This window comes from Aedes albopictus, chromosome 3 (genome assembly GCF_035046485.1).
Source record: "Aedes albopictus strain Foshan chromosome 3, AalbF5, whole genome shotgun sequence".
Classification (NCBI taxonomy): Eukaryota; Metazoa; Arthropoda; class Insecta; order Diptera; family Culicidae; genus Aedes; species Aedes albopictus.
The window spans coordinates 315,252,655-315,271,028 of NC_085138.1; the positions used below are offsets into that span (position 1 = coordinate 315,252,655).

The 18,374-nt window shown below is 40.1% G+C and overlaps 1 protein-coding gene across 2 annotated transcripts in view; it reads right to left on the reverse strand.

Annotated features, from left to right (window-relative positions):
- The window catches only part of LOC109433123 (probable citrate synthase 2, mitochondrial), a 35,830-nt gene extending 21,254 nt beyond the window's left edge, over positions 1-14,576 (reverse strand). Inside the window, exons 1-3 of one of the 2 annotated variants that reach the window (XM_019709522.3) lie at positions 14,426-14,576; positions 13,907-14,027; positions 6,597-6,752 (exon numbers count right to left, since the gene is read on the reverse strand). In XM_019709522.3, the coding sequence (XP_019565067.3) occupies positions 6,597-6,752; positions 13,907-13,954 (204 nt within the window). In that variant the 5' untranslated portion in view covers positions 13,955-14,027; positions 14,426-14,576. Of the gene's footprint in view, positions 1-6,596; positions 6,753-13,906; positions 14,028-14,320 lie in introns of both variants that reach the window. The other variant, XM_019709530.3, reaches the window with a different exon arrangement.
- Positions 14,577-18,374: the final 3,798 nt, after the last annotated feature.

Consider the following 18,374-nt stretch of genomic DNA (forward strand, 5'->3'; position numbering starts at 1 on the left):
GACCATATCTGAACCGGTAGTGTTCTGGAACCGGTTTCGGGTGTCCCGCCGGAAGTGGCCAAATATCAAAGTGAACCAAACCCATGCATGAGACACATCAAACCACGGCATTCTCGGTAACCTGATGAGCGGTAAGCAGGAAAATAGTCTCAGACCATATCTGAACCGGTAGTGTTCCCGAACCGGTTCTGGGTGTCCCGCTGCAAGTGGCCAAATATACAATTGAACCAAACCCATACATGCGACACATCAAACCACGGCATTTTTGATGACCTGATGGACAATGAGCAGGAAAACCATCTCAGAGCATATCTGAACCGGTAGTGTTCCGGAACCGGTTCTAGGCGTCCCGCTGGAAGTGGCCAAATATACTATTGAACCAAACCCATGCATGCGACTCATCCAACCACGGCATTTTCGATAACCTGATGAGCGGTAAGCAGGAGAATAGTCTCAGACCATATCTGAACCGGTAGTGTTCCGGAACCGGTTCTAGGCGTCCCGCTGGAAGTAGCCAAATAAACAATTGAGCCAAACCCATACATGCGACACATCAAACCACGGCAGTTTTGATGACCTGATGGACAATGAGCAGGAAAATCATCTCAGACCATATCTGAACCGGTAGTGTTCTGGAACCGGTTCTAGGCGTCCCGCTGGAAGTGGCCAAATATACAATTGAACCAAACCCATACATGCGACACATCAAACCACGGCAGGTTCGATGACCCGATGGACAATGAGCAGGAAAGTCATCTCAGACCATATCTGAACCGGTAGTGTCCGGAACAGGTTCTAGGCGTTCCGCTGGAAGTAGCAAAACATACAATTGAACCAAACCCATGCATGCGACACATCAAATCACGGCATTTTCGATAACCTGATGAGCGGTAAGCAGGAAAACAGTCTCAGACCATATCTGAACCGGTAGTGTTCCAGGACCGGTTCTAGGCGTCCGTTGGAAGTGACCAAATATACAATTGAACCAAACCCTTGCATGCGATACATCAAACCACGGCATTTTCGATTACCTGATGGACAATGAGCAGGAAAATCATCTCAGACCGTATCTGAACCAGTAGTGTTCCGGAACCGGTTCCGGGGTTCCTGCCGAAGTGGTCAAATATGAAAGAGAAACAAACCCGTGCATGCGTCACATCAAATAGCGGTTTTGTAGATTACCTAATGAACGGCAAGCAAGTGTTTCGGAATCGGTTTTGAGTGGCCGGAAGAGGCCAAATGTAAAAGTAATCCAAATCCAGGCATGTGACACATCAAATCGTGGCTTTTGCGATAACCTGATGAACAGTTAGCAAGAAAACAACCTTAGATCACACTAGAGACAACTGGTAGTGTTCCGGAATTGGTTCCGAGAGTCCCGTCGAAATTGTCAAACCCTGCATGTGACACCTTCAATTTGCAGCATTTTTGGTTAACCGATGAACAGTTAACAAGACAATAGTGTCAGACCATATTTGGTTTAGCCGGTAGTTATCCGGAATCAGATCCGGGTAGTAAAATGTAAAATTTAACCAAACCCATGGATGCGGTACATCAAATCACGAGTTCACGACTTATAGACAGCCTGATGGAAAAATAGGGTCAGACCACATTAGATTCCCGGTAGTGTTGCGGGTTCAGCTGTGGCTTCGAAAGTAGTAAAAAGTAAAAGTGAATCAAACCCATACATGCGATATATCAAATCGCGGTGATTAGGTAAAGGTGAAGAATTAGCAATAAAATAATCTTCGACCATAATTGGGACAAACGGTAATGTCATGGAATCAGATCCGGCTATCCCACCGGAAATTATCGAATATAAAAAAGAACCAACCCCATACATACGACGCATCAGATCGCTGATTTTTCGATAATCTAATGAACGGTTAGCAAGAAAATAGCCTTAGATCACATTAGAGACTAGCTGTTGTGTAGCAGAACCAACGTTTATGTGAAAAATTAAATCGTGGCTTTGTTTAATGGCCTGATAAACGTTAGGTATGAGCAACATTGACGAATATGTCTAAGTTCTCATATATGAAAGAGAACAAAATATAGACAAAACTAAACCGATCTCATCAAATCGTACCATTCCAGATACCTAAGGTGTAAATTTATAGCAGGATGGGTCAACGTTGAATGGAAAAATAAGAATTTGATCGCGTCAACAGAAGATGGCGGCTGTTTTAAAGAATTTTGAGCTCTATAACTATGTAAAATAAGTGTATTTGGTATGGGAAATATGTTCGGAGTCCACCAGAGTATCCGAGATAGCGGTCCAAAATCCAAGATAATGACCCAGTATTCAAGTTAGTGCCTATTTTATAGGATTTTGAATTCTTGCATTATGGGCATATTTTGTATGGAAATATGTCCAGAACTCAAAATTTGTAATCAGAAAACCCAAGCTTTGCGCTGTTTCACAAGTCTGTAATATGACTATAGTTTGAATGGGGAAGAATGCCGGTCTTCGTCCAAAACAAGTAACCAGAAAATCATAAACGAGAAGCCAAAATTCAATACGGTGACTATTTTATGTAATTTTAGGTGCAGAGTCCAAAAATGAATACCGGAACATCCAAGATGGTGTCTCAATATACAAGATGGCGCTTAGTTTAGTTGTAGATATCCGGAGTCATGAAATGATGACCGGAAAATCTAAAATGACGTTTCAAAATTTTGCGGCTTCATAACACTTGTTTGGTTTGGATTTTGGATCGTTGTCTTATATTTTCTGAATATTGGATGTTATGCTAATATAAAATGTATCCATATTGAGTAGATTTAGCAACTAGTTTTTATTTTGTATTTATGTCAATGTCATCAACACGTCGCTTGAGTTTTGTTGAAAGGATATTTTAAAGCACGAGAAAGGCACCATCACCGCTAGGTGGATTAATTAGAGTTTTGAATATGTGAATGTTACTTCGCAAACTTTGCGTTTCAGAAATCCCCGGTCAACAAACTGGGACCTTTTTACTGATTACTCACTATTCATTGATAATCCAAGTGATTTAGATTATGCCATTGATACTACGCATTGGCGGAGCCAGCATTTTCTTTTTTCTTACTCACTCTCCTAAACATGTACGAGATAGAGAAAGATAGAAGAGGAGGCAGCTTGCCCCCTCTTTCATCCTGCTCTTTCTCGTACATGTTTAGGAGAGTGAGTAAGAAAAGAGAAAAAGCTGCCTCCGCCAATGATACTACGACATTCATAATGTAAGCTTTCGAAGAAGCTCACCCTCTACGGTCTGTGAAGACTACAAGAGGAACCACTTGCTGGAACTCTGATCTGGAATAGCTCAGGAAACAATGTAGAAAAAGTGGGAACAGACGACGCTCGGCTAGTTCAGAGGCTTTCAGGTCGAATCGCAAGGCCTACAGGAAAGCTCTCCGGTCTGCTGAACGATCCGGCTGGAAGAACCTTTGTACTAATATTTCCAGTTTGAGTGAAATCAGTCGGTTGAACAAAATCCTTGCCAAATCTAAGGATTTCCGAGTGAATGAACTTCGTTTGACGAATGGCGATCTCACTTCCTCTGATGAGGAAGTTTTGGAATGTTTATTCAGTACACACTTCCCCGCATGTGTGGATATTACATCTTCGTATGAACCTGACATCTTTTCTTGTAGTTATGATTCTCTGGCTTTGGCTCGGAGTATCATAACTATAGAGTCGATCGATCATCATCTGGTCAATGAGCCTCCTCATGTGACTCTTTTACACAAAATTGTTTACGATATCGAGAAAGCATTCGCTCAAAAGCAATCCTGCTTGGGTGTTTTCTTATATATCGAGGGGGCCTTTGATAACGTGCCTTTCGATTCCATATTTTGCAATGATTCCCAATTGGATTCCAAGTACTCAAAAACCGTCGTATGTTTGCGGATGCTCCAAAGGAGGAGTCTTATCACCACTTCTGTGGAATCTCGTAGCGATACGCTATTGAGGCTCAATAATAGCGGGTTTTTCTACCTATGGTTTACCGACGACTACCTAACATTGTTAGTCGGTATGTGCATCAGCACCCTTTTTGACCTGGTGTAAAGCGTCCTTCAGGTAGTTGAGGGTTGGTATCGCCAATATGGTCTTTCGGTTGAACCGAGTAAAACATCTATTGTTCTTTTCACGGAAAGGCGAAACCGTAATGGCGTTCGACCTTTGCGTCTCTTTGATTCTGGAATCGATGTGACTGACGATGGTAAAGGACGTTGGAGTCAATCTTGATGCCAAGCTTTCCTGGACACCTCATAATGAGTTCAGATTCAAGAAAGCTTGTATAGCCTTCGGGCAATGCCGGCGAACCTTTGGTACAACTTGGGGTCTAAAACCAAAGTATATCAAATGGATTTACACAACTGTTGTTCGTCCAATATTGGTCTATGGATGTCTTGGGTGGTGGCAAAAGGGCGAAGTGAGAACGGTCCAATCAAAATTAGGCTATCTCCAAAGGATGTGCTTAATGGCGATGTCTGGAGCGTTCTCTTCAACTCCTACGGCAGCGCTCGAAGTTCTCTTTGACGTTACCTCACTACATATTCATCTCAAACAAGAAGCACTTTTTTTGCACTTATCATCATCGAATTAATCGAATGAAAAAAAAAAAAACAATCAATCAGCAAAGTTTTCAGTTAATAACTGTAGAAGTACTCATAGAACACCAAAGTAAGCTCTATCCTAGTTGGGATATCAATCATGTCAGAAAGAAGAATAAGGTCATTGATCTATTAGCTCAAACCTTGACCTCATGACATAATGATTGTAGTGTCGCAACTTCCGCCCTGAGCAATATAAACATGCGGCGATCAGCAGAAAAAGGTACATATTGCGAATATTGCCGTGACGTGACTCAAACGGCGCGCGCGACAATCATTTTTTAAATGAATTTACCCACTTGAAGATGACTGGCGCACCGCCGCGCCGACCTGGCGCTGCTGTTGTCACGCGGTGTGCGGAATCACATCACGCTATGGTTAGGCTATAGGGAGGGAAAACGTTCCCATCAATGCACATTACTTAATTCAATTGAAGAAGTTAGCGCGAGTTCGCGTCCCATCTTGCTGACCGCGGACTAAACGATCGTCCCGACTCTCGTAGATGATGTCACATCTCACATGATATCCACTGAACACGGAGCGGGCGGCGGTGGCATAATGAGCCGAAGGCGGATATTTCGGTCCAATTTTGTTTTGGCTTTACGTAATCCATTTGCATTTTGATCATTGATGTGAGCAAAGAACACTGCTATTTTTACAATATGTGTTATTGCTTATATGTGTTATCATTTTGTCCAATTAATTGATCATTTTTTCCCATGGTGCTGTATAGGGTAATGAACTTGAAGCTACTTGAAATAACTGGTCCATTTCAGTCAATTGCTCCCTGTCGCGCGCTAGCAATTTGTCTACTATGCAGATTTTGAACTGAAGCTTAACTTCCAAACTCTTGTGCAAATTACGGAGGTTTCCAATTATGGAGCCACACCTTACATAAGCATTATTGATAGGCAAATCACACAAACTCGTAGTCCTAGACCATTGTATGAGGGTTATCTCCTTTCCTTTCGTTGGCAAACACTGATATTTGGGAACAATATTTGATTTTAAGACAAGACTGACGCAATTCAAGCATAATTTTTCAATCCGACGTAACTCGAGAATGTAAACAAATCCGGGTTAACTGCTGCATGCATGATTCATAAAGCAAATTGAAGAACCCACATCACTGTTTGATGATTTATTGCTTAATTTGTTTAACTAAGCATATTTTTCGAAACGACGTATCTAACTATTTTGATGTTTACAACTTTACTGATAGATACACCGTTTTGATATATGAGAAAACCAAACGACGTATCTAGTCAAAATCAAAAGTAACAGATACACCAAACTGGCACCATACAAAAGCGACGTATCTGGCATGACGTATCTCTGACCAACCCGGTGTATGTGTATTTTTGTCAAAATTCATTGTGAAAATGATATGGCATGAGTAGGTTTTGTTTCTTACCTAGTGCTTGCTATATCCCTGGTGATGTTATGCACGAAAAAACTTATGAAAAGTCTTTTTATAAAAAACTATTTTAGTGAAATGGTCGTCAACATTGACCATGAATTTACTCAGATCAGTGAAAAAGTTAGATACGTCGATTTGAAAAATTATGCTTGAATTCTCCAAGAGCCGAGAGATGTTCTGGTCACGTTCTGCCACAGCTGGGGCTGAGGAAGGACGGTTAGTTGGATATCTACTTAAGAAAATAACTGTGACCTCTACATCTCCTCATAAGTATCACTGGGATTTGGATGTTTTTTGGTGAAAAAGTAGACTTGATCATTCGTTCTTCTCGGCACAAATAGGAATACTTAAAACAAATCAATCCTTCTTACAAAATAGGGCTAACTTAGTAGCCCTACATCAGTTCTAAATAGCACATAGCATCAAATTAATGTTATTATCTTTCTTGGCGATTACGTGTGAAGTAATGTTTCTGAAAAGTGGGCCTTTTACAAAATATCGTTCATTGCGTTCGAATTTTCCACTATTTGAGAATTTACAACAATTTAAAGAAATATTCAGCGAATAGTTTACTCACCATATCGACGGTGACTTCGCCAACCTTGGTGGCACCATGCTGCTTGCGGAAGTTTTTGACGCGTTCCTGCTCCTTGGGGATCTTCTCGGAGAGTACGGCCTTCAGGTCGGTGCTGTCGGATGCATTGCGCACGTAGGTGATCACCGGCAGGAGGTTCTGTGGAATAATAAGAAAAGTTCCGATTAATTAAAGTTGTTTTTTCATCGACGCTCTTTCATTCTGTTACATTTGATGCAATGTGATGCAGAGAGACGGACGGCTTTTAAGATCAAGAGTTAAGACTAAAGCTCAGCTTTCACCGTATGGCACGGTTTCGACGAAAGTCGAATCGGAAGGTGTCCGATCGACCGCGATGCATGATGGATTGTGGTGCGGCTAATCTCTGCCTTATCGCAGTCCAAGTTCAGCCAGCTATCTATAGTACAGAATTGTACGCATGCAAGGCAGGACACTGCAATCAGTACCTAGACCTACTACTACATCAATAGTGATTTGAGCGACAGTACAGTGATAGGCGGGTAGGTAGCACCGAAACGGAAAAGATAAGGGTCTTATCGCCTATGGACGGACATGCGGTAATACATATGGGTTGACTCGGTCGTGTCGTCAGTTCACGCGGCAAGCTGTGACGTACCATGCGCCTTCGATCAGGTGATCGCGTGGATCAGCGCATGCATACTTTCATGATTGAAGAGCGGGAATTGACTTTTGCCATCGTTTCATCTGAAACAGAGACTTCGGCGAGTTAGACGGTGATTGACCGTGCATAATAGTTATTGCTGTACACCAAAATGTTGAGCGAGTCAAAAGTTCAATTTAAATGCTAACTCTCCGTACGTTTATAGAACCGTACCTATTTTGCAATTCAGTTGACCGGGAATTTCTGGTTCGGGTTCGTTCGACGATCGACCTTAGAATCGATCCTATAAATAAACCATTGATCTCGAGTGGTAGCTATGCAGCAGTAGCGGCACCCGGTAGTTTGACAGTCTCTAAAAGGTTCCGTGTTTCGGTCTGTCGCCTTTGGGTATGGATGCAGACGAAATCACGATGTTGGCTGGTTTATTTTGGGAAGTCGCGTGTTTGTTCGTTCGCTAACATTAGGCCTTATAAGAAGTTGCATAACTTCGATTGCATCTTGTGAGGTTGTATTTTTGCAGCCGTTGAACTACAGATTTGATGAAACTATTATCTAAGCGTAGACATGCAATATTGTCGTAATCTGGAATGTTTCTGTATAAAAAATCGACACATCTTCTTGGCGTAACATTCCCACTGGAACAAAGCCGGCTATTCAGCTTAGCGTTCTATGAGCACTTCCACAGTGTTACTAACTGAGAACTTTCTCTGTCAATGCATTGCAATGACTAGTATGCATATCATGTATCAAGCACGAAAATACTCTAGGCCCAGTAAAGTAAAGGGAATTTCCATTACGAAAAGTTTCTGGACCGACCGAGACTCAAACCTGTCGCCATTAGTTACGTATCAACCACTTGGCCTTTGTTGATGTTTTGACGTAGGACTACGTCGTATTGAAGGAAGATGGCAGTGCCAGCTGGAGGAAGGAGGTGCATCACGAAAAGTGTCCCAAATGTAATATTTATATTGATCTCCAAAAACTGATAGAGTGCAAGAAAAACAATATTGTTGATTCCAGAACAAAATTGATATTTTTTTGCATCATTTACGCTCCAGTTTTGATTACCCACGATAACGAGTGTAAGCTTCTCTATACAAACCAATGAACAACATAATTTATAACGCCTATAAATACGTCATCGCGTGGTATCAATTAGCCCTCGATGTCATAACATCGATATTTTTATCGACATCGCGGATTAAAGGGCGCAAAGGAGACCCAATAACTAGGAAGCAATGTACCTACACGTTGTTCAGTACAACATGTGCAACGCTTCTATCGCACACAGCATACCGGCGTTTTAAATCATTACTTAAGTGTGCGTGCAATGCTCGTTACTTGGCCATTTCTCAGAGGGAAATGAATTCTGCGCCAAAACTTGTGGTTGCGGGGGTTGACGACGATGCCATCGACTTCTGGCAATCGACCAACACTGATGACGAGTTTATACATCACAAAGAAGGAAACCAAAAGGCGTGTGGCATGAAGAAAGCGCCAGTGAGTATGTACAAGACTTGGAGGCACGACCACGTTGCTAGGTAGGTAGGTACTTGATACCCTCGATTACGCCTCGTTCCTCACCTCGTCTCAGCCAAAGTTATCTCCGGCACACACATAATTCAAACATACTTCATACACATCAAATTCGCGGAACACATGGTCGGTCGGTCATGAACACTTTGATCCACGACCGGACCTGAAGGAGGCTCCAAGTTCCAAGTTCAACCGAGCATTGTTTGACCACGCGTTTCGTTATGTATGCCTGGGTCACCACAACCACGATTCTCCACGAACCGGTTTTTTTTTGGGCGATGAGTTCGCTCTTTCTCTCACCCTTGGTTAGTTCCCCATAGATATAACCGCGCTTGAACATTGCGTTCGACTGGCTGGCGGCTGGCTATAGGCTGGCCGAGTCAGAGTGACGTCGACCTCAGCCAAATATAGCGAGCGACTGATTTGGCGTAAATGCCTCTGACTTCCATGTGGTGCCACACGCTATACGCAATCGCTGCTGATGGGCTGGTGACGCGTGAGTGCCGGTAGTTTTTTTCCCGGTTGCGATACTGAATTCCTCCTACATTTTTTTTGGGAAGGAAGATTCTAGATTAGGAGTCGCAAAAAATGCGATACGGATTTTGCACATGAACTGTTGTACTTACTTTTGTATGGAGGAGGTGTGAGGCGATGAGATTACGCAAAGTTAAGATTAGGGTTTCTTCGAAGAAACCGAAGAATGATATCCGATCATGTGTTGTGCTGATATAATTGTACACAATCAGTCAAATTATTGCTATTGTGACGTAAACGATAAGCGACCATTGGAGGCAGATTTGCGAGCAATGCTAGGTAATGACAGACTGTGTAGACTCGTTGTACCAGGCAATAAATGAATCACTTTGCAAGGCAAATACTGTAGGTTTCCAAGTTTAGGACTAAGTTCCAGATTATCCTCGAAGAATTGTAAATTCTTAAATCAGAGAAACTATAAATGTTTATTCTAATAATGAAACTAAACCTATTAGAACTTAATCTATTAAACACTTTACGCTGGTCTGTTAGGTACACTCTATCGTCCCAGATTATTCTTAAGGTTTCCAAAATCCTTTCAATTTAGAGAATGGAAAGTGAGATTCAAACTCTTTTTTCTTGATTTCTACTTCTATTCTATAGATTGAAGTATTTGAAAAATAAGTCCAACAATGTTTTGTCAACGCTGCTGAACCATTCATGCGTATGAGCCATTTTACGAAGTGACAACAATGTTGATGATGATATTGATTTTCACGGGTTATTGGACGCTACCTCCTGTCAAAATTAATTCATAATATCGGCTCGTAAAATGGACTATTCTATGACAAGTAGGCATCATGATTGGCAAAGTTATACAAACCTTAAGCTGTTAGTACACAGGGTCAAATATTTGTCCAAAAAGAAACCAATGCTCAAACATTTTGTTTGACGCGATCGAATTTTCATTAGTGTCAAACTGATGTTGTTTCTTGAGTTCTTCCCTTGTCAAATATTTGACCCTGTGTACTTCAGGCCTTAATGGCATGACATGTACTAGCTGTCATTCAATTGAGCTATCCACCAATCAACGAATGCCCTTACGCATTCTTTGCGTAAGTACTTTGTTAAAGAATAGCACAGAGTTATTAAAAAAAACTAGTTGGTTCGATTACCTAGTGATTAAAACTTGTACTGCGCTAGTGTACATGAACAAATACATGCAGTATTTACTCATAATCCCTAATTTACGATTGTTTCAATCCTGTCCACGACTCTCTATTCTGTAATCCCGTCAGATCAATCAGTCCTGTATGTCTTACGCAAGCACGAACAATAACGATGATAAGCGAAAAAATGCATTCTATTTGTAGACTGTTTTCCATCAAGCCAAAGAAGTGCACATTACCTAACAGATTCTATTTTCTCGCAAAACATCTTTACGTCAAATGACCGTCCACACACGATAGACGTAGGTATCTATAGCTGTGCTGTAGTATCCACTAGAAATCTGGTACTAACCAAATCCCCAACACACATGCTGGATTCCTATATACGCACGCATACATCCTATGTAAATGTGCCGAAAAGAGCATGCGGACGAAGAAAAACTGAGCTTCCCATAGTAAGTACATTGCTGACTGCTGCTTCGCCGCTCATTTTTCAAACCTATTTGTCTTTCGCTGATGGGTCTCCCCGCTCGGAACGCGTATGTTTGCTTCAAGATTCCGCCACCAACCCCTGTCTGTGAGCCCCTCCGGCGGGGAATCACGAGTCACGAGGGAAATTTGCACTTTTTCGTGTGCGATGTGGTGCTACTGCGCATTAGACTGTTCCATGGGTTGTTATGAGATGTTCCATTTTATTGGCCTGTCAGTTCAATTTTAAAAAACATTTACGTAATACGCTATCTAAAATATTTTTAAAAACATTAATGTTTATGTAAAACTTTGTGTAACAGTTTATGTCGAGTACTTGACACTGAAGAAGTCTGTAAGTCACAGACGAAATAGGCCTATCTGTCCGAAGATAAGCACAGTAGTAGAATTAAAAGGAATTTGCTCGTCCTTTCTAGTTTTTCTTTAAAAGAGTTATTCATTTTTTATTTTCTTTTGCAAAAGTGAAGTATTAGTGAAGTGTTTTTAAATTAAACTAGAGTCTGAAGTTTATGTTTATTTCTGAAGATAGGGGAAATTGTGTATTTTCGGCAGTTTTGTTCTCTTCGTCATGGGGTTTTATTTGAAAGCTGTTGAGCTCAAAGTTGGCCCAAAAACCTTCCCAATCAAGCTGAATTATATAACCTAGTTTCAGAAAATTTGGCCGACAAAAACCGATGAGAACAAACTTGCCGATAATACCCATCGTCACCCTATATAGACTTCGAATAAAAAAACTTTCGACCGAAAATCATGAAATTTTTCAGATTTTTTCCTAATAATCGTGGATTAATTATTCCTGGAGAACCCTTTTTTTCTAGATTCAGATAGTAAATACAATACTAAGTGCAATTTCTGGGAAAAAAATCACGATGAATTAGTCAATAAATGTTATTATGATTATTGACTTTCTATTATTTTATAATGGTGAAATTCAGCCCAAGGCTGGTTCATCCCCGAATAATAAATGTGGCGTTCGATTTGAACAGGTCGTAAGTTTGCTGTGCTTCCTATGCAGATTCGACGTATTCAAATCGAACGCCAGAAATGTTAATCCTTCAGGAGATATTTATGAAAAAGGAAGAATTTCAGTATAATTATCTGGCAAACGTTTGTAGAGTTTCTAGCCAAAATCTTGGAATATCTTTAAAGATTTCAGCAAAAACAACAACTGTTTAAAGAGCTCATAAAAGCCAACGTTTTCTTCAAGAATCCTGCAAAAAAAAACTCCAAGAATGCTATCAAAAAAACCCTCTATTATCCATCACTCAGGGTTCAATGGCACACAAGTTTACAATGTTTCCGTATTTCAACAACATACAGTGTCGGACAAAACAATAAGACCTCCGGCGGTTTCAATACAAAATGGTCGATTCAAATTTTGACAGTCGCCATGGACCTACGAGTATTTTGATTTGTATTGAATTGATTGAGTTCTGTTCACTATATCAAAAGTAACAGATATACCTACGATGCGTCAGACAATAAATGAGGGGCTCAGAATCAAAGGGGTGTAAGTGACCATTTTGTCGATTTTGAGCTGAACATATCAAAAAATTCTTCAGATTTCAAGCTTTCAGGAACTTTTTTAAGATTACTTTTACGATGATTTGAAAAATTACAATAAATCGTAGAAAATTGGGTCGATTTTGAAATTCCATACATTTTGTATGGGATGAAAAATTGGTGAAAAACTTTAAACTTCATTTACTCGAAAGTGGTTTTTTGTCACTTACACCCCTTTGCTTCTAACCCCCTCAAATGTTATTTTCAGTAAAAAGTGCACTGATATTGATAACATGTGGGGAATGAAGCAAAAGCATTGGAGTTTAAGAGTTGTATTTATTGGCGGTTTTGGTCTTTGCCAGAGGTAAGGGTTTATCGGTCCTAGTTTTGCAGCATGTTACTTTTGATAGCTAAACCTCTACGGAATGACAGTGTTTAAAAGGGCAGAATTAGGCATCCGAACAAGGCCATTCCTTCCTAGTTTTATCAAAATATAGTATTCATCTAGAAAATACATAAAATCTATTATTAGAAATGTTTGCAACATATTTTTAAAACGATTACAAACTTTCCAATCTCCTTATGTAGCTTCTCAGTAATTTCTCATCTGTTTCAATACTTCAATAGTAATCTTCAATTTTAAAATCTTTCGAAAATATTTAAAATGTTTACTTTGCTTTGTATGAAGCAGTAACACTGTTTGCAATGTTTTCTGACGCTTCAGAAGTTGTCAAGGTTCTGTTATTGCTTCTAGAATTCTTGTAAGACTGCTTTCTTTTGAAAGCACAATTTAAAAATGCTCATAAGGTATTAACTATTAAATTACTTTTCATAAAACGATAGGTCCATGGATAATAATTGAACGAGGTTTCATTGACGATTTTTTTCCGGTATTTAGATAGGTAATGTTTCAGCTATTTCCTCTCCCTGTAACCTCAATGACCCTTCCAATGCCAAGCTAATGACGTAACAAAGCAAACTTTTTATTATCGTTCAAACCGATTTCTAGAGTTTGCCAACATCAAAATAATATTCAAAATTCTACACTAACTTCAAAAAAACACAAAATTGGGCACTATAACTATGTAACAGTATAATGGACCAGCCTATTGCGCACACATCACATAAGCTGCACCATCTCGTCCGCTATCAAGGGTGTTTCTATCTATCCACAGCCATTGGCATGTTATAACCGTTATAACAAACAATAGAGCGATGTTTCGGTGGATCAAAGTAGACCACCGGAATAACACAAAATTATTGGTCGGTCAAACTTGGATTAGTCTTGCTTTCTATATCCAGCATCAATGAAAATCTAGCACACTCCCTCACGTATAGGCCAGGAAAATCCAACCATTACGTAACGCAGCTCGGGGGAGGAAAATTTTCCCAATGGGTTCGCGATTTCTTCCGAGGAACCGTCTCTCCGGTTAAGATATTGCACACACTGCCGTAGAATCTGGCTTGTCCGCCGAAATATCTAGTACTTTTCCACTCACCTTGTTGGCACTGGCCAATTTTGACGAATAGATTCGGCTCAGAGCCATTGTTGCTGAAATATCCGCAAACCGAACTTCTTTCACACACCACTCACTAAACACACAGATTACCGCCTAGAACCTACAGAGGGGAAGAAAAAGGGGGACAATTTTGAAGGAAAATTCTCGTCCCCGGTCACGGCACGCCACGGGTCTCAGTTCCGGTTCCCACTAAAGTCAGCACACGCGTTCACTGCGTTCGTTCACTCAAATTCGATCAAAGGAAACGAAAATCTCGCAATCACATCCGATTCAGCTCGGTTCGGTCAAAATATACTTAAAATTCCATCAAAATAAAGTCGGGGAAAAGCACAGTGATCAGATGAAAATAGGAGATTTTCCTTTCGGGCTCGCACCACACACGGAATCACTCACTGCTAGCTGCAAGCAGGCAGAGTCAGAAGGCCAGACAAGACTTCTCAATTTTCTTTCACACACGGGACCACGCTGCTGCCGTTCGCGGAGGAGAGGGCTACTAACTGTTCTTCGCTGCTCGCTGCCACCAAACCAACTGACCAAACGCGGAGAGAGTACCGCTCACTAAAACGTCCCGCGCTGGCGGCGTGGCTCGGGGTCGTCCACCGACGACGTCACAAACCGTTGACCAGAGAAGGTTGACCTTCGATTAACGGAGAGTGCAAATAGCAGTCTCCTTTCCGCGAAAATCGAATCAACTTTGTTTCCTCTGATAATGACCAGAATTTTATAACGGAATCGATGGATTTCGTGCAACTGGTCGGTGGTGTTTGTGTCCATTTGCGCAATAATCTTGCACTCATACAGGAACACGCTGGTGATTTTACAACCGGCGTTTTATTCACTACCACGTTACGGTACCCTCCGTCGTCTTCTTCACGCGAGCGCGAATCGCGACGAGCAAACCACATGCATGCGAAGGAGACGTGCACACGCCTAGAAACGTTCACACTCAATTATGTCCGTCTCGACCTGATTCTCCTCAACGAATAATGATTGTCATTCACAAAAACACATTTTCAAACAAAATATTTTGATAGTTTCAAAGCTACTCTAAATTTAACAATTTAATTTCACCAAGTGAAGAGGCAAACTTGGCCTTCAGTGTTGAAAATTCTAAGCGTGTAACAATCACGTGAATATCGGAGATTCGGAGAGAGCGAGCTTTTAACTCTTTTAACTCTTCGCGTGCACGCGACTCAGGATTTAATAGCATTACTGAGGGTGTGAACCATTTCACTTGTTCGTTTAACTTTTAGTTAAAATCTGACACTTGGATAGTTATTTTGAGAATAACCCTACTCGCGAGCAGGGTTAGTCTTGACAGTTCGATAGTTATTTTTTGTTCGCAATGATTTGGCTGCGTACTGTATTTTGTTCCAAATAACTACTCCTCTGTCAAATTTCAAATGGGCCACCGTCGTGGTTATTTTTTAACTTTTCGATGGCAAATAACTATCCAAGTGTCAAATTTTAACTAAAAGTTAAACGAACAAACGAAATGGTTCACACCCTGAATACTACTATGGGTGTGAACCATTTCACTTGTTCGTTTAACTTTTAGTTAAAATCTGACACTTGGATAGTTATTTTGAGAATAACCCTACTCGCGAGCAGGGTTAGTCTTGACAGTTCGATAGTTATTTTTTGTTCGCAATGATTTGGCTGCGTACTGTATTTTGTTCCAAATAACTACTCCTCTGTCAAATTTCAAATGGGCCACCGTCGTGGTTATTTTTTAACTTTTCGATGGCAAATAACTATCCAAGTGTCAAATTTTAACTAAAAGTTAAACGAACAAACGAAATGGTTCACACCCTGAATACTACTATGGGTGTGAACCATTTCACTTGTTCGTTTAACTTTTAGTTAAAATCTGACACTTGGATAGTTATTTTGAGAATAACCCTACTCGCGAGCAGGGTTAGTCTTGACAGTTCGATAGTTATTTTTTGTTCGCAATGATTTGGCTGCGTACTGTATTTTGTTCCAAATAACTACTCCTCTGTCAAATTTCAAATGGGCCACCGTCGTGGTTATTTTTTAACTTTTCGATGGCAAATAACTATCCAAGTGTCAAATTTTAACTAAAAGTTAAACGAACAAACGAAATGGTTCACACCCATGTAAAACTTTTAAGTTATCCGCATAATATACACACTCATTACATTTTAGTAAAATTTACGTTCACTTCTTAAAGCAATATAAACTCTTACGCCATGAAAAGGTGGCACAATCTTTGCTTGCAAACTTAGACTTCTTTCTTGTTAAACTCCAGGGTTTCCTCTGTTTAAGCAAATTCCATGTAAACTCACATCATATGTCCCGTTTGACGTATGCATGCATGGATACATTGAGTTTCGCCCGGGGCTGATGGCAAATGTTTGAAACGAGTGGTTAATCCGGTCGAACTATCGGATCAAAAATGCAAGAAACGTAAATAGGCCTTTAAAGATTATAAACTAATGTTTTACCCTTCTTACACCCATAAGAAGGGTATAAATACCGCTTGGAAAACCGACTTTCGATCCGAGGCCCGCAGGGCCGAGTCACATATACCAGTGCTTCCCAAACTGTGCGCCGCGGCGCCCTGGTGCGCCGTGAACATTTCGATGGTGCGCCGCAGGCCCTTGAGCCAAAACAAAAAAAAAAAAACAATATGTGTATGTATTTTTTTTTTGTTTGATGAAACTTGGAAGTTGTTGCTCCAGGGCGTTTTTCCAATATTTATCCCAGCCTTCGAATATTCTATTGGTATTCTCCTGAAACATTTTGATTTCTACCAACTTTGAAGTTTTTGGATTTTTGAAAATTTTTTGTTAAGATTCCAAAATAGTTAATTAGATTTCCGAAAATCTTATTAAAGTTCTTTCCAGAATGATTTTCGTCAGTCTTCTGGTCTTTGAGTTCTCTACTAGTTTTCGGGACGACATGTTTTGCCAACGTCACTATCACAAAATACTTCTGCAAATTGTCGACTTCGTGCAAGTAGGCAACATCTCAAAATTCCGTTAAGTACTGTTCCTTTGAATTCCACTAAAAAATTGCATCCTTTGGCAGATACGTAGTCGAGTCAAGTACAAGACACTGAAGACGACCTTACAGTTGAGGTCGAAATACGTATCAGTCAAAGGATGCAAATTCTTAGTGGAATTCAAAGGAACAGTACTTAACGCGATTTTCTTTTTATTTACAGATATTCCCCTAACAAGCCCAGGTTAATCATCATCTCAAAATTAAATATTTTTTAGATCTTGATGAAAAATATGGAAAACTATGTAATGGGTCTTAACATTCAGAAATTATTTGAGAAACGCGAGGTTCAGACATTTTTTATAAATTTTGTGGACCAATGGTCCTGAAAGTTTATCAACTTTTTAATGGTCGTTAAAAGTAGTCATCCGAAACTCAAGTTGAAGATAGCCCTTCCTGCTTGGTAATGAATGATCCGCCATCGGCCTGGTCCGGAACATTCTATTTTTGTATTTATCTTAGTTTGCTGAACATTCTCACACAAATTTTTGATAAAATTATTTAGAATCAGCAGCTGGCTTTAGATGTACATAGAAGTTATTGTCATATTTGTTTTGTTAGTGTGTTAAATAAATATGACATTTGAAATCTAACAAATATTTATGAAACCCTTAAATATTTTTTCTTTTAAAACAGAAAACATGAAAGTAAAAATACTTCACAAACTTGCATTTAAATTTTTGAGCTGAAGTTTTTCTGCAAAAAAAAATGAAAATTATCTGTGTAACAATGATGGTGCGCCGCGAAATTTTCAAAAATTTCAAAAGGCGCCGCGATAGAAAAAAGTTTGGGAACCTCTGACATATACCAATCAACTCAGCTCGACGAATTGAGCAAATGTCTGTATGTGCGTGTGTGTGTGTATGTGTGTGTGTGTGTGTGTGTGTGTATGTATGTTACAAAAAAATGTCACTCACGGTTCTCAGCCGTCTGTTGACCGATTTGAGTTCTCTTGGAAGCAAATGAAAGCTACTACATCCTAGTAGAACGCTATTGAATTTTATTTTGATTGGACGTTCGGTTACCGAGATATCTTTCAAAGAGTGCTAGGGAGTAGTACAACTTAATTATTTTAGATATTTTTGACAAAGTGTATCACCATAAATTTCTCAGCCGTCTATCAACCGATTTGGGTTCTTAAGGCCCCAAACGAAAGCTACTACATCCTAGTAGAACGCTATTGAATTTTTTTTTGATTGGACGTTCGGTTACCGCGATATCTTTCAAAGAGTGCTAGGGAGTAGTACAACTTAATTATTTTAGATATTTTTGACAAAGTGTATCACCATAAATTTCTCAGCCGTCTATCAACCGATTTAGGTTCTTAAGGCCCCAAACGAAAGCTACTACATCCTAGTAGAACGCTATTGAATTTTTTTTTTTTTTGATTGGACGTTCGGTTACCGAGATATCTTTCAAA